The 25,677-nt window shown below is 54.8% G+C and overlaps 8 protein-coding genes across 8 annotated transcripts; 4 read left to right on the top strand and 4 right to left on the bottom strand.

Annotated features, from left to right (window-relative positions):
• Positions 1-3,090: 3,090 nt before the first annotated feature.
• Positions 3,091-5,127, bottom strand: PLICBS_006462 (uncharacterized protein; the record flags this gene model as incomplete). The annotated part of the gene is made up of 6 exons (XM_018327458.2): positions 3,091-3,398; positions 3,461-3,728; positions 3,798-4,093; positions 4,171-4,352; positions 4,421-4,770; positions 4,861-5,127. 6 exons carry the CDS (start codon positions 5,125-5,127, stop codon positions 3,091-3,093), a joined length of 1,671 nt encoding a protein of 556 aa, XP_018173886.2.
• A 623-nt stretch (positions 5,128-5,750) lies between these two features.
• On the bottom strand, positions 5,751-6,755 carry PLICBS_006461 (uncharacterized protein; the record flags this gene model as incomplete). The annotated part of the gene is made up of 1 exon (XM_018327459.1): positions 5,751-6,755. The coding sequence occupies one exon, from the start codon at positions 6,753-6,755 to the stop codon at positions 5,751-5,753; it is 1,005 nt and encodes a 334-aa protein (XP_018173887.1).
• A 2,034-nt stretch (positions 6,756-8,789) lies between these two features.
• Positions 8,790-12,037, top strand: PLICBS_006460 (uncharacterized protein; the record flags this gene model as incomplete). The annotated part of the gene is made up of 3 exons (XM_018327460.1): positions 8,790-9,329; positions 9,421-9,795; positions 9,851-12,037. 3 exons carry the CDS (start codon positions 8,790-8,792, stop codon positions 12,035-12,037), a joined length of 3,102 nt encoding a protein of 1,033 aa, XP_018173888.1.
• A 1,065-nt stretch (positions 12,038-13,102) lies between these two features.
• PLICBS_006459 (uncharacterized protein) lies at positions 13,103-14,158 on the top strand (the record flags this gene model as incomplete). Its single annotated transcript, XM_018327461.2, has 1 exon — positions 13,103-14,158. One exon carries the CDS (start codon positions 13,103-13,105, stop codon positions 14,156-14,158), a length of 1,056 nt encoding a protein of 351 aa, XP_018173889.2.
• A 112-nt stretch (positions 14,159-14,270) lies between these two features.
• PLICBS_006458 (uncharacterized protein) lies at positions 14,271-16,051 on the bottom strand (the record flags this gene model as incomplete). Its single annotated transcript, XM_018327462.1, has 5 exons — positions 14,271-14,282; positions 14,340-14,572; positions 14,626-15,465; positions 15,533-15,730; positions 15,814-16,051. The coding sequence occupies 5 exons, from the start codon at positions 16,049-16,051 to the stop codon at positions 14,271-14,273; spliced, it is 1,521 nt and encodes a 506-aa protein (XP_018173890.1).
• A 1,561-nt stretch (positions 16,052-17,612) lies between these two features.
• On the top strand, positions 17,613-19,282 carry PLICBS_006457 (uncharacterized protein; the record flags this gene model as incomplete). Its single annotated transcript, XM_018327464.2, has 2 exons — positions 17,613-17,985; positions 18,117-19,282. 2 exons carry the CDS (start codon positions 17,613-17,615, stop codon positions 19,280-19,282), a joined length of 1,539 nt encoding a protein of 512 aa, XP_018173892.2.
• A 275-nt stretch (positions 19,283-19,557) lies between these two features.
• PLICBS_006456 (uncharacterized protein) lies at positions 19,558-22,203 on the top strand (the record flags this gene model as incomplete). The annotated part of the gene is made up of 1 exon (XM_018327465.2): positions 19,558-22,203. One exon carries the CDS (start codon positions 19,558-19,560, stop codon positions 22,201-22,203), a length of 2,646 nt encoding a protein of 881 aa, XP_018173893.2.
• Positions 22,204-22,518: 315 nt separating this feature from the next.
• Positions 22,519-24,343, bottom strand: PLICBS_006455 (uncharacterized protein; the record flags this gene model as incomplete). The annotated part of the gene is made up of 3 exons (XM_018327466.1): positions 22,519-23,262; positions 23,319-24,077; positions 24,161-24,343. The coding sequence occupies 3 exons, from the start codon at positions 24,341-24,343 to the stop codon at positions 22,519-22,521; spliced, it is 1,686 nt and encodes a 561-aa protein (XP_018173894.1).
• Between the last annotated feature and the right edge of the window lie 1,334 nt (positions 24,344-25,677).

Raw genomic sequence — 25,677 nt, 5'->3', positions numbered from 1 at the left:
TAATTCTAGCTTACCTTAACGATATGCCTTAATAGGCTATAAACTATAGATTCTATAGACTTCGAGCCGATAAATTTTATTATTTTTACTTTATCGGTAAATAAGTAGCTAAATCTAGCGTAATAAACGATATTTTAAATTTCGATATTATTACTTATAGAAGATACTATCTCTAAGCTATTAAAATAAGGTCTTATATAAATAAGCTCTTAAGTAAGGTATTTAATACTAACAATATTATATAGTATAGCCTTTAATAAGGCATTAAAGAAAATCGCCTTGCCCTTTTATCCTTTATTCCTTACCTAAATATAATCTTTAATCGCCCTATCGATATTACTTACTTTAAGTTTAATAGCCTTACTTACTTTCTTTACTCTCTTTTTCTTAATATCTTAATATTAGATTCTTAAAAGGATTATACTTAAAGGCTATATTATTAGCTATTTTTAATAGGCTAAAGTCGAATCTAGTCGCTACTTTACTACCTCGAGAGCTATACTTTAATAGAGTATGCTTAGTAGTTAGTTATTATACCTTACTTACTTCGAGAGTAAGTATATAAAGAATACTTTAATGCTACCTTTTTCTAGGAAGTCGATCGTTTTTACTTAAATAAGGGCGAGGGTATTTAAAGCGTTGACTTTATCGTTTAAATGTTTACTTAAATTACTAAAAGTAATAGCGTAACTATAAGAGTTTCGTTAATAGTAGATAAATATATTAATATAATAGGAATTATCGTTATTACTCGCGCTAACTTTCGTATACTATATTTATTAATGTCTTAATCTATCTAGCGACTAGCTATATCGCGAGCCTCTTTATAAGGTACTTTATAGTATATCTCGTAAGCTTCTTTATAGGTTTTATTTTCTTAGCCTATATCTCGGTAAAGAAGCTTATAACTAGGCTCTAGTTAATATAAAGACGATATTAATTTAGAGATAGCTAATAAATTAGTTTATATTCTTATTATCGATAATACTTTAAGTATCGGGACTATAAATCTATTTAATATTACAGATAAGTAAGCTATTTAATACTTAAATAATATATTAAGGCTTAATATTTATATAAGAGTTTACTATTTACTTATAACTAAAGAATATACCTTATTAATTAATATTAATACTTTAATAAGTAAAGGTCTATATCGATAAGTAAAGCTCGTATTATTAAATAATAAGCTAGGTACTCCTAAAATTCTATATCTCCTTAATAGCTATTATATATTTTACGTATTATAATAGATACTAATAGCTTCTTTAAGTAGTTTAAAAAGTATATATATAAGACTAATTTCTTAAATATCGAGAAGTTATTACTTTAAAAGATTATTATTTAAACGACTATTCGCTTTATAATAGATCGAGCGTTCTTTATTAACGACCTTAAATTAACTTAAGTTATAATAGCGCTTTAAAATAAATATCTAACTATCTTTAAGATATTCGTCTCTTAGCGGGAAATAATAAGTATAAAGAAGATAATAAACCTTATAGAAGGATAATAAGATAATAAGTTCGACGTAGATATAGCTATATTAATAAGGCGTAAAAGGTATATAATTATTAAGTATATTCTACCTTAGAACTTACTTAACGATTTAATTAATAATAGATAGAAGCTATTAACGTAATATATTAATATATTATCGAGTTTTCGGCTTTACTTTAGTTAAGTATACTTATAGGAATACCGTAAGCTCTTTATTCTCGATTTTAGGAAGTAGCTAGTCTAATAGGCAATAAAAACCATATAGATAGAGATATAAGTTTAACCCCTTTCTTCTATTTTATCGTTTCTAGTCTTTACCGCCTATTAAAGTAAAGGCAGCTATATAATCTCTTAGCTATAAGGAATAATATAATACCCTTTTAATCGGGACTTTTTATAGTAATTAGGTAAGTACCTATATAGTCTAATATTATAGCTAGCCTATTTAGCTAATTAAGTTAACCGGCTTAATTAAGACTATCCTATAGCGAGCTAAGCAGTTATTTATATATTATCCCTTTCTAGGCTTACTAGGCACTTAGACGATACTATTTTAGTCGACAGGATACTGAGTTCGTCTTTAGCCCTAACGGCTAGGTTTTATAGGCCTCTTTAGTATAGTAGCCCTAAGAGCGCTCTTAGCACTAGTACTTAAGGGGCGATTACTAATATATCTCCCTAGCGCTAAGGGTCGCCTTTAAGCTTAATTAATTAGCATAAAAATACCGCTAACTTTTTGCTTTAAACGCTAGGAACGATAACTAAAGATAGGTTCTTAGTTAAGGCGATTATATAACCTTCTAGACGATAGAGATACCTACGGCCCGTCCCGCTTATATTAAGTATATCTTTCTTTATATACTTTAAGAGTTATACTTTATTTTCCTCGTCGTTATGCCTATCTATATTAATAAGGCTATTTATAACCTAATTCTAGACTTACTATATACCGAACCTGCCCTTAAATCTATTAGTATAATCGTAAGGCTTAGCGCAATTTAGCCTATAAGGCTATACGTAATGCCCGTATAGGGCAGGCTTATATAGGTATATTAAGATATTAAATAGCTCTAAATTAATATATCTCTTTATTTCTCTCGCTATCGCTTAAAGTTACTAAAATTAAATAAGCTATATATACATATATATAGAAGACGGCTACGTAAAATAGCGAGTAATAACGTATAAGTATAGGCGATACGTATCGACGTTAAGCATGAGGATATTTATATTTAATAGCTGGTTATACTAGAGGATATTTTAGCGGCTAGTGCCGCTATAGTATAGTAATTCTAAGGGTAGGTGCTATAAGTACCTCTATATCTCTTTAGGGGTAATTAAATACGAGTGCGACTTTACTATAACTTCTATACCCGCTATCTAGCGCGGCTAATAGTATTATATCGGCTTTACGTTAATTAGCTATATTTTGCCTTTTAATCATTTAGCTATTCTTAATAATTTGCGATCTTTTAATTATTAGCTACTATAAAATCATTAGCTAAGAAACTACTATACTTTCCGCCGCATTAGCTACCCCCTAACAATCATCAAAAGCCCCCATACAGCACCAGTACTAAACTGATCCGCTCATCCTACCACCTTGCCCTCTTTCCTGCGCAGGACCTTGCCGCCTCGCGCACCCGTCATCTTGCCCTCGTCGACCGCCACCTCGCCGTTGACGAGGACGAATCGAATGCCGCGGCTCGGCACCTTGGGCTCCTCAAAGGTCGCCATATCCTTGACCGTCTCCGGATCAAAGAGCACCAGGTCCGCCGCCGACCCCTCAGCCAACAAGCCGCGGTGCGGATACACGCCGAGGCGCTTGGCCGGTCGAGAGGTCAAATGCGCAATCATGTCGGGCAGCTTGAGGAGACCCAGGTCGCGCGAGTAGTGGCCTATTGACACACAAGTCGTCAGCTTGAACGCGCGATCAAGCACCGTCTGAGGGAGTCGTTACCCAAGTACCGCGTAAAGGTGCCATAGGCGCGCGGGTGCAGCGTCTCGCCGTGGAGGATGGCGTCGCTGCCTCCCATGTGCACGCGGTGCTGCATAATGTGCTGCACGTTCTCCTCGTGCCCAACGTGCATGAGACAGCTCGTCGCCAGGCGGTCCTTGCGCAGGATCTCAAAGAAGATGTCAATGGCCGGCCGGCCGAGGGTGCGCGCCACTTCGCCGACGCGGCGCCCGGACCACGACGCGATGCTGGGGTCGCTCGCCGAGCCAACCTACCGCATTCCGTCAGTGTGCAGGTCCAGGCGTGAGAAGTTGGACATGGGTAGTTGGCTCAGACGCACCTGTATCTCGTCCCAGTTCGTCGGGATGCCGTGGCCGCCGTCGCAGCCCTTGACTTCGACAGCGACGCGAATCTCTTCGCGGGTTGCTGGATCCTCGAGGCGCTTCAGCGTCTCGGCCGGTCCGCCCGACGACGCCCAGCTGGGTAGCAGCGCGGCGAGGGTCGTGCACCCGGGCAGGTACGGATACGTGTCGAGCGTGACATCGACGCCCTTGGCCAGGGTCTCATCGACCATGGACACGAGCTCAGGGGCGCGGCCCTTGTTCTCGGAAAAGTTCAAGGTCGCGTGCGTCAGGTCTGGCAGCCAGGTCAGCCGGGAGATCCTGTTGCGCGCTCGTGGCATAGCACGCAGACACGAAACATGAGAGACCTACGAACAGGGCAGCCGGTCGTCTTGCCGAGCTCCAGCATCTCTGCGTAGCTCTCAATGGCCTTGAAGCCGTAGCTGCGGTGGTGCGGTGCGTAAAAGGCACCCGGGTACTCGTCCGCGAGCACCTTGCAGAGCACGGCGAGCTCCGACGTAGACGCGTACATGCCGGGCGTGTACGTCAAGCCGCTGCAAGTTGAGGGAATTCACATGTTAGCATCCTATCATCTCCATCCCACAGAGGACACGTCACGTACCTCGACATGCCCACGGCACCCTGGTCCATGGCCTCGCGAAGCAGCTTGACCTGGTCATCAATCTCTTCAACCTTGGCCGCTGTGTCGTAGGGCCCGCAGGCGAGCAGCCGTAGGTTGCCCTGGGGTACGAGCGCGGCCACGTTGGTCGCGGTGCGGTTGCGCTCGAGGCAGTCCAGATACTCACCCAGCGTGCGCCACGCAAACATGCCGACGTCGCGCAGGGGCACGGCGGCGCATTCGCCGTCGGAAGGGTTACCGTTCCAGCCGGCGATCTGCTCCCGAATGGCGCGCATCTGCTCTTCGCTGCGCACGGGGGCGTACGAGATGCCATCCTGACCAACGACCTCGGTCTGTTGCATCAGGCGCAGGGGTTGCTCGTGTTAGTCCTTCTCTCGCGCCGTCCATGTAACCGGCTGATGGGGACCCAGGGGCAAACACACCGTGCATCCTTGCGTGATCTTGGCCTCGTGCTCCGGGTGCGTCAGCAAGTACAGGTCTGAGTGGGCGTGCATGTCGATGAAACCCGGCGACAGGACGTGGCCGGTGGCATCGACACGCCGGGCCGGACCGGCTTCGGCGTCGATGGACCCCGGAGCCCCGATCCGGGCCACGACGCCGCCGGACACGAGCACGTCGGCGACCCGCGGCACGGCGGCCTCGTCGCCGCTGATGACGGTCGCGGAAGTGAAGAGAATGTCGGATGCCATGATGCCTGTCCTTCCACGCGTAGCTGCCGTGAAGTGCAAGAGTGACGTTTTGTCTGCGCGGAGTGGGAAGCGGCTGTCGACCGCCTCGTTCATGCGGGAGACGAAGCCCGCCCGCCCGCCTTCCCCCCGTTGCCCCAACTGGACCCCACAGGCCTGACGCCAGTGTGGTGATGGTTCTGGATGGGTCCGTGGGGGACGCGCCAAGTGTGGCTCCTTGCGAGTGCTGATTCCTGATTAGGCCTTATTACGTGGGGGTTGCCGACTTGCGGAGCATGAGCAGGGAGTTTCTACGACTGACAGCAAGGGCCTGCATGATGGATTGTTTCATGCTGCACGTAGACAAAGTACCTTGCATCTTTATTAGCCTGTCCGTGGCTGACCAGGAGTCAAGGCTCGGGCTCAGTGTCAATCCACCCCGGATACGCGATACCCAGTGCTCGACTCTCAGATGTCAACGGTGGTGCTTCGCCCTCATTAACGCAGCCAATGCCCACATTCACCCTTGCTCCTTCGCCTGATCTCGTCTGGTACAGGGTTGGGAAACACTCTCTTCCCAAGGCACAATGGAGGAAACACGGTCCGCGATTCTTTGAGAAGACGACATTGGCTACATGTCTTGTAGCTTAGAGCACATTGAGGTATGGCTGGAGAACCTCCTGGGTGTGGTCCCAGATCTTCGTCTGCGCCCTCTCCCTCAACAAACGCACGGCCCTGGCATTCGGAGTGCTGTCGCACTTGTAGTTGACGAGGAACAGGCCATTTTCTGACTTCCCCAGGGAGTTGACACCCGGCTTGCCCTGCCACCGCACGCCGCGACCGCCAAAGGCCGCGCTGGTGCATTCGAACAGGTGCCTCTGCCCCGACTCCTCGTCGCTGAAGCTGAATAGCGCAATCAGAGGTTCAAGCAGAAGCCAGATGAGCCAGGCGACGATCGAGTTCGGCTCGGAGCCCCTTCGTACGTTGCCCGTGTTGACCCACCCCGGCCAGGAGTGAATAAATGTCACGGCGGGATGCACGTTGGCCAAACTCTCCAGAGCCATCGTGTTCATCGCCGTGTACTGCATCTGGGCCTTGACGGCGCCGAAATTGCCAGGCTTCTTCAGGCCGAGGTCGTCCACGTCAACGCTCGCCCGCTCCATGCCGCCGCCCAAGACGCTGACGACGCGCGGGGCCTCTGCTTGCTTTAGGAGGGGTAACAGGTGCTGAATGAACAGCAGGCGCGTGTAGTACTCCAAGCTCTGGGCGACCTCCAAGCCTTCTGCGGTTTCTCTGCGGGGGCCAAATGGTGCATAGCCTGTGGTGAGGAAGAGCAAGTCAACGTGCGACTCTTGACTCCTGACGATGTCGCAGATGCGCCTCGTTTCCGCGAGGAGCGAGACTTCGCCTTCTGTCCAAATGACGTCTGCTGTGGCGTTGATTGCCCGCAACTCGTGTATGAAGGCGCGCGCGCGATCTTCAGAACTCTTGCGCCCAACCAGGTAGATTCTCATGCTCGCGCCCGTAGCGACCAGGGATTTGACGGTGTATTGGCCGATGCCTGATGTGCCGCCCACGAAGACGGCGACGCGTGGGGCCGTCGCATCGTTGATGAGTGCGTTGGAGGCTTGTATTGCCTTGTAGGGAACCATGATGCATGCTTTTGGCGACAATTATAGGCCGACAATTATGGCTCGGAGATCGCTCATAGCATGGGCGCTTTGTTGAGAATCTCATTGTGGGAATGCTAGGCTGGGATGTTTTTTGGTGATGATGATGCGGATTGCGGAGTTGTGGCGTCGCTGCTCACCGCGCTCCGCAACAGCGCTGCGTTTCGGGTTCTCGGGCGTTACAAACGCCGCCAGCGAAGAATCGTCACCTCCGAATTCCGTGCAACGACACGCTTCCTCCAGCCATCCCACAATCCGTGACTGCTCTGGGCAGAATTGGCCATCCAGTCATTGCGGCATAAGCTCCACGGAGCATACCCTGGGCGGCGACCACTGTGGACTCACGCGTGAATCATTGGTCCAGTGCCTAAACATGGAGCGCAGCCAGCGCGACATCCGTTCAGTTGTTGCCAATGCTCTTCCTTGATACAGCGAGGGTAACTTCCAGGCGGCTCCATGGCTTTGATGCCAATGCCCCTCGTTGCATGTGCATGTCGGTACTTCAAGGTTCAGAGAAATCTCTGGCATGGCGCGACTTTGAATGTTTATGCCGCGAAGAGTTGCTGTGCTTCTGCCGGGCCCAACTCAATAACGAATGTTGCAATATGTGACTTGGGAGTCGAGACTCGTGGGCCATTTTGAGATTGAGGGCCGGCGACAGGACACTTTACGACGAGAACGACAGTAGACTGGAAAAAAACGTTGACTTCCGTCGCGCTTCGCGACGAATGCAAGCTGTGTTTCGTACTTCACATGGTTTCGTCTACTCGATGGTAGCTGCCCTCAGCGGGTCATGACGGCACGCCCAGCCTCCAGTGTTCTCTGCGTCTCCGGGACAACACTGGAGGTCCCATATTACCCATTTTATACATGTATAGAGGATGCTTGCTGCGCATACAAACCGTCGGGTGCTGTGCGACTCCTGCTGTGCACAACAACAATGCCGTTTGCATTGCTCAACCATGCGGCACCCAAGACTGAGCGCAAGGCCAGGCCTCAACTCGGCCATGCACCTTTTACCACGTATGCGTGGGTCCCCTCTGAACTGAATGCCATGGGACAAGAGAACCGAGGCAAGCGAGGCACTATGGCTCGCAGATTAGCATGTATAAGACTCGACATCGTCGTCGAAGCCTCCGACGCACCAGCTGCCTCAACAAGTTCAACGTTCCTCAAGGCCTATGCATCAAATTATAGTCTCACATGAGCGACTCTTTCACCGAAGAAATCACGCATTGAACAAAAAAAAACATGCAGTATTTATGGATCATCATAACGCTCCTCGCGGCCTTTGGTCTCGCAGCACCAGGCCGGAATCCCAAAATCGCAACGCCCAACGCGCGACGTCTGGCATCAAAAGGCACCAATCCCAAAATCGCAGCGCTTGACGCACGACGTCTAGCTCCGCCAGGTTCCAACCCAAAGGACCCATTCCCCAACCCTCAACTTGCATCGCCTGAGGGAAGCGGCGGCCCCAAGGTTGAACCGATTCATGCTCCCCCGCCACCGGCCGGGTACGCGTCGCTGTGGACACCGCTTCCGCATTGGACTCCACGGATATTGCGTGTGGCGCTGCGCGGCACCAATCCCAAGAATGCCTCACCTAAGGCCCATAGTGTTTACCCCCGAGGTACCAATCCCAAGACTGCCGTACACATCTTCGAGTCCCCAGTCGTGGCTCGTCGGGGGACGAACCCCAAGGCTACTTCACCCAACACACAATCCATGTCGGCCCGAGGAACAAATCCCAAGGCCGATACGCCCAACTCCCACTCTCACCTCGTGTCTCCTCGAGGGACGAACCCAAAAGTTGGTGCACCCAAGTCTCATTTGTTGTCGCCGAGAGGCACCAATCCCAAAATCACATCGCTCAACTCCCGATCTGTCTCGCCTCGAGGAGGCACCAACCCCAAGGCTGAGTCCCCTAACGCGAAATGGCTGGAAACCGAGTCTCCAGGAGAGTATCTTTCATCACGAGGTACCAATCCGAAATCTGGATCGCCCAAATCCCACGCCATGTCCTCGCGGGGCACCAATCCCACAATCGAATCACCTAGCGTACAGCTTCTTGACGATGACGATCCGTCAATACATCTGGAAGCACGGGGTACCAATCCGAAGATGGCATCGCCCAAGCCCCGGCTCGTGTCATCTCGAGGTACCGATCCCGAGTCCAAGTTGCCCCAGGTGCAAGGGCTCGAAGACGAGGCCTCGTGGCCCGATTCCCATTTGATGTTCTCTCGAGGAACGAACCCCAAAGCTGAATCGCCCAGGTCGCAGCTAGTAGAGGACGATGCTCCGGGTATCCTGGCATCACGGGGTACCAATCCCAAAATCGCGTCACCCAACTCCCATGTCATGACGTCGCGGGGCACGAATTCCAAGGCCAAATCACCAACGGCGCGTATGCATGAAGATAACGGGGATGCCCCGGAAGTTCTACGAGCACGAGGGGCAAATCCCAAGATCGCATCGCCCAACTCCCATCGTGCATCCCCGCGGGGCACCAATCCCAAACCGCCCGGATCCCTGATCTTCAAGCTCCATTCTCGCGCAGTACGTGCTCCTTTCTACCCGGCTACCTCTCGCACCATCCCGGCGTCATGTCACAGCTGCATCTGCTGACAGTTACGCTCCATATGAACAGGACGTGGACAGCGTTGCCCGTGTCATGGAGGCGCTAGGAGGGCGGGTGCGTAGACGGCTCGACTACTCTGCATTCAAGGCAGTGTCTGCGGACCTCCCCAGCCAAGACGCGGTCGAGCAGGTTACCAAGATGCCGAGCGTCACCGGCACTTGGCCGATCAAGGAGGAGAGATCGTCCACGGACTGGCTGCGTCGCGCCTCCACCGGTGCAGACAACGCGAAAGAGCTCACAAAGCGGCAGCTGCCAGTCGTCTCCTTGGGCGACGAAAGATCCGCCAATGTGACTCTGACATCCCACATTGCCAGCCAGGTGGACAAGCTCCACGCCAGGGGCCTCACGGGGAAAGGCTTCACCATTGCCATTGTTGACAGCAGCGTAAGACACCGTCACAACGGTGAATGTTCGGCGGCTTGCTGACGACTCGCATCAGGTGGCTTGGGCGCACACCGCTCTAGGTGGATGCGTAGGAGCGGGCTGTGTCGCTCACTTTGGCAATGTTCACAATGGAACCGTCCCGGCGCCAAGGGATGCGAATGACCATGGCCCTGCCGCAAACTTGAGCGACATCGTCTTAGCGCAAGCTGATACGCATCCCTTGGGGTACTCAGGCGTGGCACCCGGTGCCAAAGTTCGACTGTACGCCCCATCCAGAAATAGACGCCACACGCTCTACCTGGACGATGTGCTGGATGGTATCTACCGCGCATATGGCGACGGAGCCGACATCATCGTCGTTTCGAACCATGCTTCCCAGGGCGGTTGGCCCCAAAGTCCCTTTGCGGCTGCTGTGGCCGACCTTGCGGCCCGTGGCGTCGTCGTCATCGTCGGTGCCGGCGATGGTGGCCAGCAGGGCATGTTTTCGCAGTCGGATCCGTCTGCCGCGGCGGGCGCCATTTCCGTCGGCACCATGGGCAATAGCGTCCAGGCCTCCGTGGCAGAGGCTGGCGAAGCGCGGTACGTTGTCAGTCGCCCGGATGACCTGTCGCCGCACGAAGTGGCCTTTGACTACTTCCCGACCCGGTACATGTACAACAGAGAATTCAGAAGCACGCCGAAAAAGGTGTATTCCACCGTTCGTCACGACGCCCTCGCCGGAGATGCATGTGAGCCGCTTCCGGAGACGACTCCAGACCTGAGAAACAAGATTGTCCTTGTCCCCACGGGTGGGTGTGACGTCTTGGTCAAGGTGCGCCATGTCGCGAGCAAGGGCGCCGAAGCGGTTCTTCTGTACCCGGGGTCAGAGGCGCCGCTTCCCACCCGCCTTGACCTGAGCGAGGAAGATGACACGCTGCCTACCATTGGCATGGTCAAGTCCTGTACCGCAGAAGACATCATCAACGCCATCAAGACGGGATCGCGCGTGGATGTGACATTGCCAGATCCAGGCAAGCCGACGCGCTGGGTATATTTTACGCAGCCAGTGGAAGCGGCCATCAGCGACAAGACATCATGGGGCCCGAGTTGGGACCTGGGCCTGAAGCCGCAACTCCTCGCGGTAGGCGAGTCGATCCTCACCGCGACACCAACTGGGTACAGTCTCCGTTCAGGAAGTGCTCTGGCAGCTGCGTTTGTCGCAGGTGCCGTCGCTCTCCTAGGCGAGGCGCGGGGCTCCCTGGACCCAGCCGTCGTTCAGAGCCTGCTGGTTTCCAACTCGCAGCCCCAGCCCTTGCGGACGGCAAATGGCTTCATGCCCTATCTTGCACCGGTTGCGCAACAAGGAGGCGGCCTGCTACGGGCCTATGATGCCGCGTACTGCACGACAATCCTGACGCCGTCGAGCTTGAACTTTAATGACACCGAAAGCGACGTGCGAGGGATTGACTTTGTGATCCAGAATGGTGCCACGATCGAGGTGGTGTATACGTTGGCTCATTTTCCTGCGCTCACGGCCTACGCCTTCCACTCTGACGGCCAACTGGACGGCTTTCCGAAAAGGGGGCCGGAGACGGTGCCGAGCTTTGCCAGGCTATTCTTGAATCATACCACCGTGACTGTTCCGGCGGGAAAGTCTGTTACCGTCCGCGTGATGGCATCTGACCCCAAAGGACTCGATGCCAGTCGTCTTCCCGTCTGGTCTGGCTATATATCGATTAACGGCTCTGATGGCTCGTCTCTTTTCCTGCCTTACCAGGGCATCGCCGGATCCATCCGTAAGCGTCGCGTGCTGTCCGCAGACAGCGTTGACCTCTGGGAAGGAGGCGTCAACCGCGGGCAGTCGTCAGGACTCGTCGCCACCTTTTCGCGAAGCGGTGACCTCTTTCGCAAGCCGTCGGGCTACGACTTCGGCTTCGCAATTACACCCGACGCCGGTATCTCGCAGATCCAGGCCTACGTCGCGGCGGTACCATCAGGGCCAGGTCATGCTACGAGCCAACCAAACTCGACAGCGCATACTGCGCCCACGGAGAGGCAACTGCATGGGTTTCCGCAGTTTTGGAAGCCCAAGGACGTTAATTTCTTCACGTGGGACGGCATGCTGGACTCTGGCGAGTACGTGCCCGAGGGAGAGTACAAGTTTGTCGTCCGGGCTCTACGAATTTTTGGGCATGCCGACGACGCCCGTGATTGGGACACGAGTGACTCTGCACCATTTCATGTCAAGTACAACAGCACGTAGGCATCGAGTGTAGAAGAAGTTGTCCCCTGTGCATCCTGCCTATGGCGGGTGCCGTGGGGCAGTAGGCCACTGCTTGCTGGTATCAATGCCTCAACTTGATCGCGAACAGCGACTACAGGCGTGTGTCTTGTCTGACTCTGGATGATGTTCTCGTTGCCCTCGCCATGCATTCAAACAGATAGACTTCGGCAATGCCGCTTCAGTACCGAAGAGCCGGGCTTCTACCAGACCACGACGAGATGAGGGAACATGAACCAGTTCCGGTTGCAGAGGCGGGCGGGCCGACTGAGGCGACCTGTGTTGGCTGACGCGGGGCGGGAGAAGAGCCAGATCCGGTGCCAAACACCGCGCGCCATGGGCAGCACCCCAAACCCCTAACTCCGCGCGAGGGCCAGCTTGCATGGGGCCCCCTACTGCGCTCAGCAAATGACCGCGCGGAAAGCCTCTGGTGGCTTCAACTTTGCGGCACAAGCACACTGAAGTCTATTAACACCACGGTTTCTGCTGGCGCAGGACGAATGAAAGGAGAAAAACATGGTACAAGAAGAGACAAGGTTCGGGATGAGCCTTTTCATAATTAACAACATGAAGACAACGATCGAATAAGGGGCGTGCACCGTTCCTGGCAATCCGTGAACGCTGCACTTGGCCAACGCCATTTACATCCTTGGGACTCTCCCATGTCGTGAGAGCTGACTTCAAGTTCGCAGTCGTCTCGGCAAATGCCTCTTTGGGATGACATGGAGGCTGTCTTTCCCCACATGGCGACTGGATGCTGACATGATACTCAAGCCTCGGAGACTTTTGTTACCACCGCCATGGCAACATGGCCCGACTACTGATTCCATTACCAACTGGTATTTGCGGATACTTATGGACGGGAGAAGGCCTAAAGCCAGTGCCCCTTATAACTGCATTCCTCAGGGGCAAATCAATCGCAAGAGCCAAAGGCGTCCTCTTCTGAACCCAGACTCACCACATCTCCGTCCGAGAGCTTCTTCGATTCCGGGTGAGCGACTCGACTTCACAGTCCTACGGTCATCGCCAGCCACCAAGGCGGCCATCATGGGCCATCCAATCTCCAAGGTGGCCTACACGCCCGTGTCGTACATCCTCAGCGCTCTCGGTCAGCCCCTCATTTCTGGAGGACTCTTGGCGGCCATCACAGTCCCTTCGCCTCTTCGAGACACCGTTTGCAACGTGGTACAGACGGGCGCTCCCATTCATATCGCCCACCTGAGGTCGATACTCTTCGGCATCCTTTTTCTGGGAAGCGTTCGAACAGCAAGTCGCGTACTGGACCATCGCGCCAATACGAACGAGTCGCGGTCCGACTCGTCTCGATGGAACTTTCCAAACGAAATCGTCGTCCTTACAGGCGGGTGCGGTGGAATAGGCAAGTCTATCGCCGGGTTGTTGTCAGCAAGGGGCATCCAGGTTGCGGTTCTTGACATACAGGCGTCGCCTCCCGAGTTTGACGAGAACCCGAACATCCACTACTTTTACTGCGACATCACGTCCCAGCGCAGTGTTCGGGACGTCGCGCAGCAGATACACGATACCCTTGGGGAACCATCTGTGCTCGTCAATAACGCCGGAATCAGTCATCGCAAGTCCATCATCGAACTGTCACGCGCGAATCTCGAGCAGACGTTTCAAGTCAACGCCATTGCGCACTGGACAACATGCCAAGAGTTCCTGCCGGCCATGATCGCCGCCAACAAGGGCCACATTGTCGCAGTGGCTTCATTGGCGGCATTTGGGGCCATGCCGTTGCAAGGCGACTATGCTGCGACGAAGAGCGCAATCCTGGCCTTTCACGAGTGCCTCATCGGTGAACTCAAGCACATCCACAAAGTGGAAGGCATCTTGAACAGCGTGGTATGTCCTGGATGGACGCGAACCCCCATCATCGCCAAGTGGGGACCAAAGATTTCGGAGGGCGCCATGGACCCAGAAAGGGTGGCAACGAGGGTGGTGGAACATGTCGTGGAATGTGTGGGAGGGCAAAGCTTTGTGCCGGAAAGCCTGGGGCCTCTGTCCATTACAAGGGCATTGCCGCTGTGGCTTCAAGCAGTCGTGCGCGACGCAGCGTGGAAACTTATGATGAACAAGGCGTAGATGTCTGTCTCTGGTAGCTAGCTAGTAACTTAGGTCACAATTTGGCAAGTGGCTCGTCGTGGCGTGCGAGAGCAACCCATTCCGAGACCTGGCGTTGAACCCTCAACATGAGTTAGTAGCGATACTGATGCCTGTTAGCAAACACTCTTGCCTGTCCCTGGGGGCAAGATTCCCAGCTTACCCTGAACTCAATATTCTCTTTGTCGGTCAAATCGTAAAACTCGCTGTTCTCCTGGTGCTCCGTTGTCGCGGAGAGCCTCTCTCGTCGCCTGTTCTCATACCAGTAGTAGCCCATCAATGCCAGGGTCACGAGACACCCAGCACAACTTGTTGCCAGAATGGTAATCTTGGCAGGGATATATCTCGGAGCGTCGTGGTCCTGAAACGTCAAGGGACCAATAATGTTTCCGATGCCTACTTGTCTATTAGCTTCTCCTCGCGAAGTAAACAGCCCTTTGTGTCCTTACCAAAGGCGACGAGAAGCATGGCGTTCATGGTAACCTTTTTCGTGTTGCCGGCAAAGTTGGACGACGAATACGAGTAGAGAAGGGTCATGGCAGATCCAATAAAGTTGGTCAAGAAGTTGCCAGCAAGCTGCACGCCTTGGCTGTCTTTCGGCGAGAAGGCGATGAGCCCACCGCCAAGAATGCCGCCACCAGCCAACAAAAAGATGATGCCCACGCCACTGGCGTTGAATCGACCGCCAAACCAGGCAACGCCCAGTGTCGACACAATGGCCACGGCACCAGACCCAATGGAAAGAAGAGCGGTTTCCTTGGAGGAGAAGCCAAACCCCTCGATGATGGCCGCTTGATAGCTGGACACCGCGCCATTGGGGATGTTGGAAAGAATGTTGATGAGGCAGAGAAGTATGGCCTGCGGATCCCGCAGACACTCGAGTACCTGGTACAGCTTGAAGTGCTTGTTTTCGATGCCAGTCTTGTTTTCACGGAGCCGTTCAATGGCCCACACCTTTTCCTCGTGCGAAAGGAACGTGGCCGTCATGGGGTTTGCCGGCAAGATCCACACAGTGACAAGACCAATAGCAATGGTAATTAGACCAAAGAGAAGGAACATGATTTGCCAGGACTTGAACGTTTGGCCGCCGTAAAACTGGAATCCATACGATGCCAGGGCGCCGACGATTTGTCCAATGCCAGTGGAGAGGTACCAGATGCCCATGCGAAGGGGTTGCTCCGAGCGCTTGTACCACATGCCCGTGACTAGGATGAGCGCAGGTGCGACAACGGCGACGAAGCAGCCTAGCAGCACTCGAAGTGCAACCAACGCGGCATAGTTGCGGGCTCCTGCGGATTCATATAGAGGTTTAATGCACGACCAAGGAAAGACAGTGACGGGACTTGCAGCACGTACCGGCATTCGCAGCCACCACAATGCCCCAGAGCATAATGTTGGCACCGAGGTACCGAGAAAGAGGCAGGCGCTGCATGAGGTACCCGGTCGGGAACTCACACACGATGAAGCTGATGTAGAAGATTGTGGCCATGAGGGAAAACTGGTTGCCTGTGATGCCAGTGTCCTCTTTCATGCCCATGACATTGGCGTAGTTTACTGGGGTGACCCGGCCGATCATCAGTCTCTAGCACCCGGCCCAAGATGGGCGCTACCCGGCAGGTGGCACGGAGTTCACTCACGCAGCGTCTTGTCAAGATATTGGAGAAAGTAGCAGCATGTCAACAGCGGCATGATGCGCCAATCGATTTTCCGGACAAGTCGTTTCTCATCGCTCTCGGTCATGACCGTCCGGGTTCCTTCATTATCAAGGAACTTCAAGGCGGCATCCACATCTCTGGTGGAGATGCGCTTCGTGGGGCCTCCATCCTCGAGCTCGATGGCGCCGGAGATGTTGTCACCGTCGCTGCGCCGGGGCATGGTGCTGAGCAATTCACGTCACTTGCAACAAAAAGAAGTAGATAGAGGTCAGATTGAAAGTAGCATGCTAAAGGCGTTATGACGCGTCTGAGAGCTGCGCAGACCATTGGCATGGGCGCCTTTATAAACAGTATAAGTCGCTGTGGGCTTGACGCATCGATGTGGCTGCCACACGGTTTCATCACTCTGTCCTCCAGCCTTCCCCGCAGATCCCCCGCAAAAGATTATCGGCATCCGAACTAGTCCAGAGAAGACCGATGTACGGAGGCGTTATCTGGGGATTGGGATCATGGCGAGGGCGGGGAAATTGCTGCCCGGATTGGTAGTGGTTGCGCGTTTGACGACTTGGCTGGCATTGCCCGTCGGGCTATCGCTTCCACGAGACGAGGCGATTGCAAGGTTATTTGCTTCGACCAAGTACAGCCTGTTTTCTCTAGGGCTTATCATCGCAGCGTTCAGGAGGCCCTCCACACCACCCGGTGCGGAACGTGTTGCCGTAGGCCCGCTTTTTTCGGCCTGGGCAGTTCTCCACTTTGCCCCGCGGAACCCGATGGCCGGCGCCGAGTGAACTCCAGGTGTCCGGCAACTTTGGCGCACAGCGCATGCATGATCGTATGCGCGGCATCGGGAGAGCCTCGAATCTTTCGGTTCATGTTGCCTTGATACACCTACCACGACGGTCATGTTGAAAGCGACGCCGAGAAAGGGCATCGCTACGACTCAGTGGCATGACACGGTCGCGCAACTTGCAAGAGACGGACCGCTCCAAGTGAAGACCTGGTCAACAAGCTTCACTTGAGGCCCGGCATACCCAGCCGGATGCCGAGTCCGCAAATTGCTATTGAAAGCGTTACGTCGCATCCCAGACGCTAGCCCGCTTGGCAACCCACAATCGCACCCTGGCCTGCGTGAGAATAGTGGCAAGCCCTTCACCAGCGGCAGTCCGTCTCCCGTCCGTTTTCGTGACACTCGTGGAGGATGTATATCCTCTCTGTTGTTCTCCACTTTTCGTATTGATTGCATCGCACGAACTGTTGCGCCCTCGGCATTCGGCGTTCTTGCCATTGACATGCAACGCCGAGAGACAATCGGACGAAAGCCGGGTACATGCTCGAGCTATCACTGCTGCGTCACAGGCGGGGTGTAAAAAACGGGAGGCTCATCATCGGCCCTTCCATGTTCATCAAGCAACAGTACAACATACTTTTGTCGAAAGCTTCGACCTTGTCATAAGTCACCATGAATGGCAAACACCACCAGCACGGCGAGCCACCATCGAGCAATTTTTCCAAATTCGGATCGCGACGAAGTGTAGTCTATAGCACGGAAGGCATTGTAGCGTGCACGCAGCCTCTTGCAGCAAAATGCGGCATTGAGATTCTTAGGTCGGGTGGAAATGCTGCGGTGAGCCCTCCGCTAAGAAATGTCAATCCCTTCGGACTTGTGAACACTAACAGAATGCCCACAGGACGCGGCGGTTGCCGTTGGTACGTGACAACTCCCACAAATTGCCGCCTACAAAGTAGCAGAAGGCTTACGTTGACTTGGATTAGCCGCTGGAATGAACATGACTGAGCCCTGCTCAACGGGTATCGGCGGTGACATGTTCATTCTGTACTGGGACGCCAAGGCCAAAAAAGTCCACGCGTTGAACGGCTCCGGACGCTCGGGCAAGCAGTGCTCCCTCAGCTCCGTACGAGCTGCTCTGGGTCTTGAAGACCGATCAGAGGGTGATAAGATTCCGTTGACGAGCGTTCATTCCGTGACCGTTCCCGGCGCAGCGGCCGGCTGGGTCGACACCGTAGAGCGGTTTGGGAGTGGAAAGCTGCTGCTATCACAGATCCTCGAGCCTGCCATTCAACTTGGCGAAAAGGGCTTCCCCGTGTCAGAAGTGGCCAGTCACAACGCAAGTCTTGCCGCACCGACCGACATCCGTGACAACGAGGCACTGACGAGAAATAGTGGCGCGCATCGGAAAAGCTCCTAAAGGCGGCTTCACCGAATTTCGGAGAAATGCTGAAACGGGACCCGGCAGCAAAAGGCGGATGCAGGGCGCCTCATCCAGGGGAGCTCATGAGGAACCCAACCCTGGCGCAGACATTTCGTGTTCTGGGTGAGCAAGGTAAAGCCGGATTCTACTCTGGCAGGATCGCTCGCGAAATCATCAACGTGACAAAGGACCTGGGCGGCGTGCTCACCGAAGAGGACCTGCAACACCATATGGAGATGGGAAGTGAGATGGCAGAGCCCATATCCGTCCAGTTCTACGGCCAAGGCCTCGGGGACGATGGAGTAGAGTTGTGGGAGCAGCCTCCAAACGGTCAAGGGCTCGTCGCCTTGCTCGCTCTGGGTATTATCCAGGAAATGGAAAAGCAGGGCAAGGTACCGGTATTCCAGCCCCAAGACTTCAACTCGGCACCATACCTGCACGCCATCATTGAGGCGCTGCGATTGGCCTTTGCGGATGGAAGCTGGTACATTACAGACCCGGCGACGGCCAAGATTCCAGTCCAGGAGCTGCTGTCACCAGAGTATCTCGCACAACGGGCTACGCTGTTTGATCCCACGAAAGCCATCCGCCACAAGGACCACGGAACCCCCTTCTCCTCTCCGGCACTGCAGAGCAGCGATACGGTGTACTTTGCCGTGTCGGATTCGGACGGCAACGCAGCATCGTTCATCAACTCCAACTACGACGGCTTCGGAAGCGGCATCGTTCCCAAAGGCTGTGGCTTTACCTTGCAAAACAGAGGATGCAATTTTTCCCTCGACTCATTCCATCCAAACAAACTCGAACCACGGAAAAGGCCTTACCATACCATCACACCCGGCATGACAACAAATTTGAGCGACGGGTCCTTGCACTCGGCCTTTGGCGTCATGGGCGGATTTATGCAGCCACAAGGCCACGTCCAGGTCCTTTTGGGGCTCGTTGTCGGCAAACTTGGCCTCCAGGAAGCGCTTGACGCACCCAGGGTTTGTATTGCCTCTCGTATGATGGAGGAGGGTGTTGAGGACTGGACCGTCAGTGTGGAAGAGGGCATGTCCGAGGAAACCATCGCTGGGCTCAGGCAGCTTGGCCACCAAGTGGAGATTCTCAGAGGCTGGGACAGGTCCATGTTCGGGCGCGGGCAAATCATCCGATACAGTCAGGATCCAGTAGAGGGGATTCCGATTTGGTCAGGAGCGAGCGACCCGAGAGGTGACGGGGCTGCGTACGCCGCAATCTGACAGTTTGACCTATAGTTAACACCTGCGATACAGCCTCACCACCAGTGGCATCTAGCGCCCCCCTCCTGCTGTAGGTCCTAAGAATAGGGAGAGGTGGCGACCCCCAAACGCCCGCCAGAGTAGAGGCTCTAGTCAGCCGGAAACACCCCGTCAGCCAGTGTCTGTGGGGCGCTTACGCCCGCTGAAGCAGACAGAACGACTCGGACTTGGGATCAGGCTTCACATGGAATCAAGGCCGTCTGAGACAAAGTAACCTACAACCCTTCCCGCCACATATGAATGTTACGTGCCCCGCCTCCCATCATCACACGGTGAGCCCTCAGGCACCTTTTCCGAGTGCCAAGTCGAGAACGCTGATGGCAGCCATCGCCGCCGGCCAAGGGCGGGAAGCCCTTGTCCGAGCCATTCGGTCCACGCCCATCATCGACAATCATGCGCACCCGCTGCTGAAACGCGACGCGCTGGGGCGACACCCGCTGCTGTCCATCGCGACCGAGGCCCACGGCGATGCTCTCCACACCAGCAAAGACGGCCTTGCGCACTACCGTGCCGTGAAGCAGCTCTCGGAGATACTCGGATGCGACCGGACGTGGGAAGCGGTCGCAGCCGCCATCGAGCAACGGCGCCAGAGCGATTACGATGCGTGGATTGCGACCTGTCTTTTCGGCATTCAGTGCGTCTTGGTGGACGATGGGCTCGACGGCACGGGCGAAGCGGAGCCGTACTCGCATTTCGACAAGTTCACCTCGAGCGCCGCCAAAAGGATTGTTCGGATTGAGCATGTTGCGGCCCCTCTGATTGAGGCGGCCTGCACGACGTGCAACTCCGCCAAAGAGGCGTACCGGGAGTTTGGACGAACGTTTGAGCAGTCCATCCTGCACGCCATTTCGGATCCCGAGGTTGTCGGCTTCAAGTCGGTCATTTGCTACCGTACAGGCCTGGCCATTCCACGGACGCCAAATGCTGAGCAGGCAATCTCCGCGTTTGAGGGGATTTTCGAGCAACGCCGAGCGCCCGGCGCAGAGGCATTCGCGCGTGTCGACCATCCTGGCCTCAACGAACATCTCGTGCACTTTGTTGCCGGCCTCGTGAAGACCAGCCACGGCAACAAGCCAATCCAGTTTCACACCGGCCTTGGAGACAACGACATTACGTTGACAACCTCGTCGCCCTCGCACCTCCAAGCCTTCATCGAGGAATATCCCACGGTCCCGATCGTCTTGCTGCATTCGGGCTACCCCTTTGCCCGCGAGACGGGCTACCTGGCGGCCATGTACGCCAACGTCCACGCCGACATTGGCGAAGTCTTTCCGTTCCTCAGCAGGGACGGGCAGGAGAATGTCGTGCGACACATTCTAGAACTCTGCCCCGCGTCCAAGATTCTGTGGAGTACCGACGGCCACTGGTTTCCCGAAACGTACTTTCTCGCCGTGACACAGATGCGGGAGGTCTTTGAGACGGTGCTGTGCGACTATGTTCACAAAGGCGATCTGAGCTGGGCGCAAGCCATACGTGTCGTCGAGGATCTCCTGTTCCACAACGCCAACAGACTTTACAACCTAAAGCTGGAAATGCACCCGCAGGCGTCTCCTGACTTGGTTGTACGGGGAACGACTCCTCCGTCAGCGATTCTGCAACTGGACGACTCGGTTCAATTCTTGCGCGTCTGTTGGAACGACATGACGGCAACCCCGCGGATGCGTGCCGTGCCCATGCGCCGCGTACAATCCCTGCTACAAGGCAAGGAAGGCCTTTCGTTTGGCATTACGAAAGCCTGCTTGGGAATGACGCAAACTGGTGCGCGGGCGTCAGGGGCCAGCGCCGTGGGGGAGTGGCGCCTGCATCCCGACCTTGGCAGCCTCCGCGTCGGGCCGAGGGTTGGACACGCTACGGTCATGGCCGACTTCAGAGAACAGGACGGCTCCGTCGTTCCGCTATGTCCAAGGTCAGCGTTGCAGCGAGCGGCTCGAATGGCGGCACTGGAGGGGCTGACGTTTGAGATTGGCTTCGAGGTCGAGGTTGTTATTCTGGGAGTCGCCGACTCCGGATATGAGCCGCTCAGAGGAGTCGGCCATCAGTGGTGCATTGCCCGCGCAATGGATCATGAGGTTGTCGCGACAGTCATTGAGACCGCGATTGAGCAGTTGGAGGCGGCTGGCGTGTTCGTGGAGATGGTGCATGCCGAAAGCGCCAGTGGGCAATACGAGATTATCCTGCCCAAGTCGACACCCCTCGAGGCCGTCGACACTCTTCTCTTTGCGCGCGATGTCATCTCCTGCTGCGCGACAGCGCGGGGATACAAAGCCACTCTGCACCCCAAGCCCTTTGCCGACGACTGCGGAACGGGGGGCCACGTTCACATGTCCATCTCGTCACCTGGCGGCGAGAGCAAGGACGTCTACGAACCCTTTTACGCCGGTATATTGCATCACCTCAAAGCGATAGCCGCGTTTACCTATAGCAACCCTGCGAGCTACGAGCGAGTGCGGGACGGGTGGTGGGCGGGCGGCACCTGGATTACGTGGGGCACACAGAACCGAGAGGCGCCGCTGCGCAAGATTGACGGGAGCCACTGGGAACTCAAGTGCGTCGATGGACTGGCTAACCCGTACCTGGCCATGTCAGCGATCCTCCTGGCTGGGCTGGATGGAGTGCGGAGCCAAACGCCCCTGAGATGGAGTGACTGCACGGAGGAACCTCACACGCTCTCCGACGAGGAGAGGGAGCAGTTTGGGGTGACTGAAAAGTTTCCTGCCAGCCTCACAGAGGCTTTCGCTGCGCTTCGGAAGGATACTACGCTGCGCGGCCTGCTCGGCGAGGAGCTGGTGGACAGGTACCTAGCGGTCAAGGAGATTGAGACGGAGTTTCTCGGGACGATGGACAGTGAAGCACGGAGACAATGGCTCATAGAACGGTATTAGTCCGAGACCAAACTCGATGTCCCGGTCATGGGGATGGCGTCGGTCGGTGTTGTATTGAAGCGACCGCGAATAGCATCATAGACAGCTCGTAATGCTGAGCCCTGTTCTCATGCCAATATACACTTGCTTCAACACCAACACGCAGGCCAGAGTGAACGCGACTCTACCGCACTAGTTTGCGTCTCGCGCCCCGGATCAGGCGTCGTTGGCGTCGGGTACCGATGCCAGTATTCACCGACGTTCCGATATGGGCTTCGCATTGGACCTCTCTATCCCGTGCAGAATCTATCGCGCCACCCTTCTGGGCGCCGAATCTCAGGACTCGAGCTTCTTGTCGCCATTCTTCTTGAACGCCGTTGCAGCATCCAGGGCATCCATCAGAGTATCAATGAGGTCCTCCACGTCTTCCAATCCAGCCGAGATTCTCACGCTCTCCTCCTTGACACCGCACGTACGCATGTATGCCCTCTCTTCGGGGTGCTTGGAGAACATGAACATGTTGTAGCACAGCGCGAGGGTGACGTGGCCGCCCAGATGCGGGCTCGGGTAGAACCCAAGCCGGTCGTAAAAGGCCCTCGCCGTGGCCACGCTTTCAAAGTTGACCGTCATGAGACAGCCGTATCCCAGCTCGGGCAGCTCCTTGGTGCTGTGTCTCTTGTACTTGTCGTATAGCGCCTTGCTAGGCAGGAGTCCCGGATATTGGACGCTAACTACGGGAGAATCGGCCTTACCGATGGTGCTGTCGAGGAACGTCGCCATGGCATAGGCATTGCGGTTCAGGCGGCGCGTGCGGGCGAAAAAGTTTTGCGAGTTGGCCAGCAGCACGTCCGCATCGGCAATGAAGAGCTCGTTGTGGTGCGTCGACGAGAACACCGGGGATATGGCCGCATAGTGTCGCGACAGCGGGTTGAGAACGATGGAGCCGCCCATGACGTTGGAGAGACCGCTAAACGACTTGGTGAGGGAGGTCAAGAGAATGTCCGACTCGGCAAGGATGTCGACGTTGCCGAAGCCGGCGACGGTATCGTCGAGAATAAGGACGAAGCCATGCTTCTCCGACTGTCCAGCGTGGTCAGCTCCAAACATCTCTCGGCACTCGCTAGGCCTAGACGAACCAGTTTCTTGAGGCGCGCCACATCGACAGTGTCGAGCGTGGGGTTCCCAGGCACCTCGACGAGCACGTGGCTGACGTCTCTGCTGCTCTTGGTTTCTTCATCCAACCACGACTCGAACGCGTTGATGCCTTCCTCATCGACGCGGCCGAAATGCTTCCAGCCGTGCGGTGACTCCTCAATCAGATGGTGGTACGTGTTGTGGAAGACGACGCCGAGAACGACAATGGTCCCCGGGCGGAAGCGCACAAGGGCGTTGCTCGTGTGAAAGACGGCTGCCATGCCTGTAGGATACAGATACACATCCTTGGGCGCGCACGTTACCTTGGTCGGGTCCAGCGGAGCCCGATGCAGTAGCTCGACGATGCGCTCGCGGAGGCCCTGGTGCGAGGGACCCTCGGGCGTCCACGTTGGCGCCGGCATGTCGGCGATCGCGGCGTCTATCGCAGCCGGCATCTCGACCTCCTTGATCGTGGCGACATCCTTGAGGAGCTGCTCTCCCGCTCGAATGGACAGACCGATGCCTGGGTTGCTCCACGTCGCCATGGCGCCCAGCATGTGCTTGGGGTCGTAGAGCACAACAAAGAGCCGGTGGCCCCCGACGTCGACGCACTTGAAGTGAATGTCGTCGGCCTTCATGACGTGCTCCTTGCGCTGCTCCAGCGTGATGTGGCGGCGCGTATACGGGCCCATTTCCGGGTTGAGATACGGCAGGGCGACGGAGCCCTCCATGCCGAGCTTGTCGGCGATGGCCTTGCCCAGCTAATACAGAGCGGCCCATTGCCGACGGGTTAGCGAGGGAACACGCGACGGAGCACCACACGAAGTGACGGTAGTGACGGTACCTCGGCTGCATAGTGCGTCGGCGAGAAGCGCGGGTAGATGTGGACGATGCGCGACAACGCCGACATGTCGCCATCGCGGATGGTGCGCGCGACGTCCCATCCCGGGAGGTTGGTGACGATGCTGTAGGGCGTCTGCGGGGGCGGGGCATGCCCAAACTCGGATTCCGGCCTGAGAACAACCATTGTTACGGGGGTCGCGCGTTGCGATGTGATGCTGGTCCACTGAGTACTGACTCGCTCAGCGCGCGAATGGTGGCCGGGATGCCAGGCTTATAATGCAAAGGATCTGTGTCTGCACGGGGACGGCCCCTTTCAAGCCCTCGTGCTCCGGCAAGTGAATAAACGGGGTGAGTCCTTGACATGGATGCGGAGTCGACAATACTACCGTCAAGTTGCCCTCTGTGCCGCCCCATTCTGACGACCGGCAGGCGTGGTGGCGATCCAGGGCTCGGACGAAGCCCATATCAGCCCGACACACGTCGTCTGGTGCAGCAAACAAAGCCGGCGTCTGACGCCTGATCTTACGTGAGTTCCCCGAACCTCGATAACAAATGGCGCATAAGCATCGGGTAGATGCAAGATATGCAGGAACCCGGGCTCGTGTTTGGATAGCCTTTTGATGATTAATAGCCGTGATCCCGACCCGTGGTGCACTCCAGGGTGTTGGGGCTCACGCACCGTCTCTGTAAGGCGCGGCGCAGCGAGGGGCCGGTGCTGAGACAGGGTTGTGATTCCACACAGCACGCAACGAAGTCTGTAGACATGGGGCGCCGTAGTTAGGTATCGTCGCTCAATGAGGCCTCTTTAAGACAAGTCGTCGCTCACGGTGGCGAGGGGAAGACATGGAATTGTTGCAATGCAACCACACATTGCCAACTGCTAGGCTCCCCGCAACCGACTTCCTCATGCCTGAGGGCGGGGAGCCGATAGTGATGGGTAGGTGGTCTTTTTGGGGGGCTAACGTCATGGGGTGTGCGCCTGGTCGACCATGCAGCGACGAGCACGACCAACAAGCGTGGCTTCAGCGTGCGCGATGTGCAACATCACACAGCTGCCAGTGAGTCTACCAGGCTGTCAAAACGCAGCACTTGGTGCCTTGAGGCCATGGGACGACACGAGATGAGATTCCAAGCGTGCGTGTCACGTTGCCCTCCCGTTGGTCCGCTATGCTAGATTGACTGCATGCTTCATTGATTGCCCCTCTGACGAGAGTACCCACGAAACGAATGAAGTCAATCAAGCAGTCAATCCGGCAGTCATGCCAACAGTCGATCTAGTAGACAAGCAATCCAGCAGTATATGCGCCAGAAATGCTGACGTTTCAGTAGTCAGCGACGGCGCTACTATCGTGCGACTATTTGGTTCAATGTACTGTGCTCAACTAGGCCCCGTCCGTGAATTGGGGGCCGCTTGTAGACTTCGCATGATAAGGATGCGACCGATGAGGGAGCAAATGCTAGCCTACTTCCAGTCAATTGAGCAAGGCGAAGGGAGGACATACCTTGTCTTCTTTTGTC

The sequence above is a fragment of the Purpureocillium lilacinum genome (assembly GCF_023168085.1).
Source record: "Purpureocillium lilacinum CBS 284.36 DNA, scaffold_4, whole genome shotgun sequence".
Lineage (NCBI taxonomy): Eukaryota > Fungi > Ascomycota > Sordariomycetes > Hypocreales > Ophiocordycipitaceae > Purpureocillium > Purpureocillium lilacinum.
Note: the sequence above shows the minus strand (reverse complement) of the source record. Positions and strands in the feature narration are given on the sequence as shown.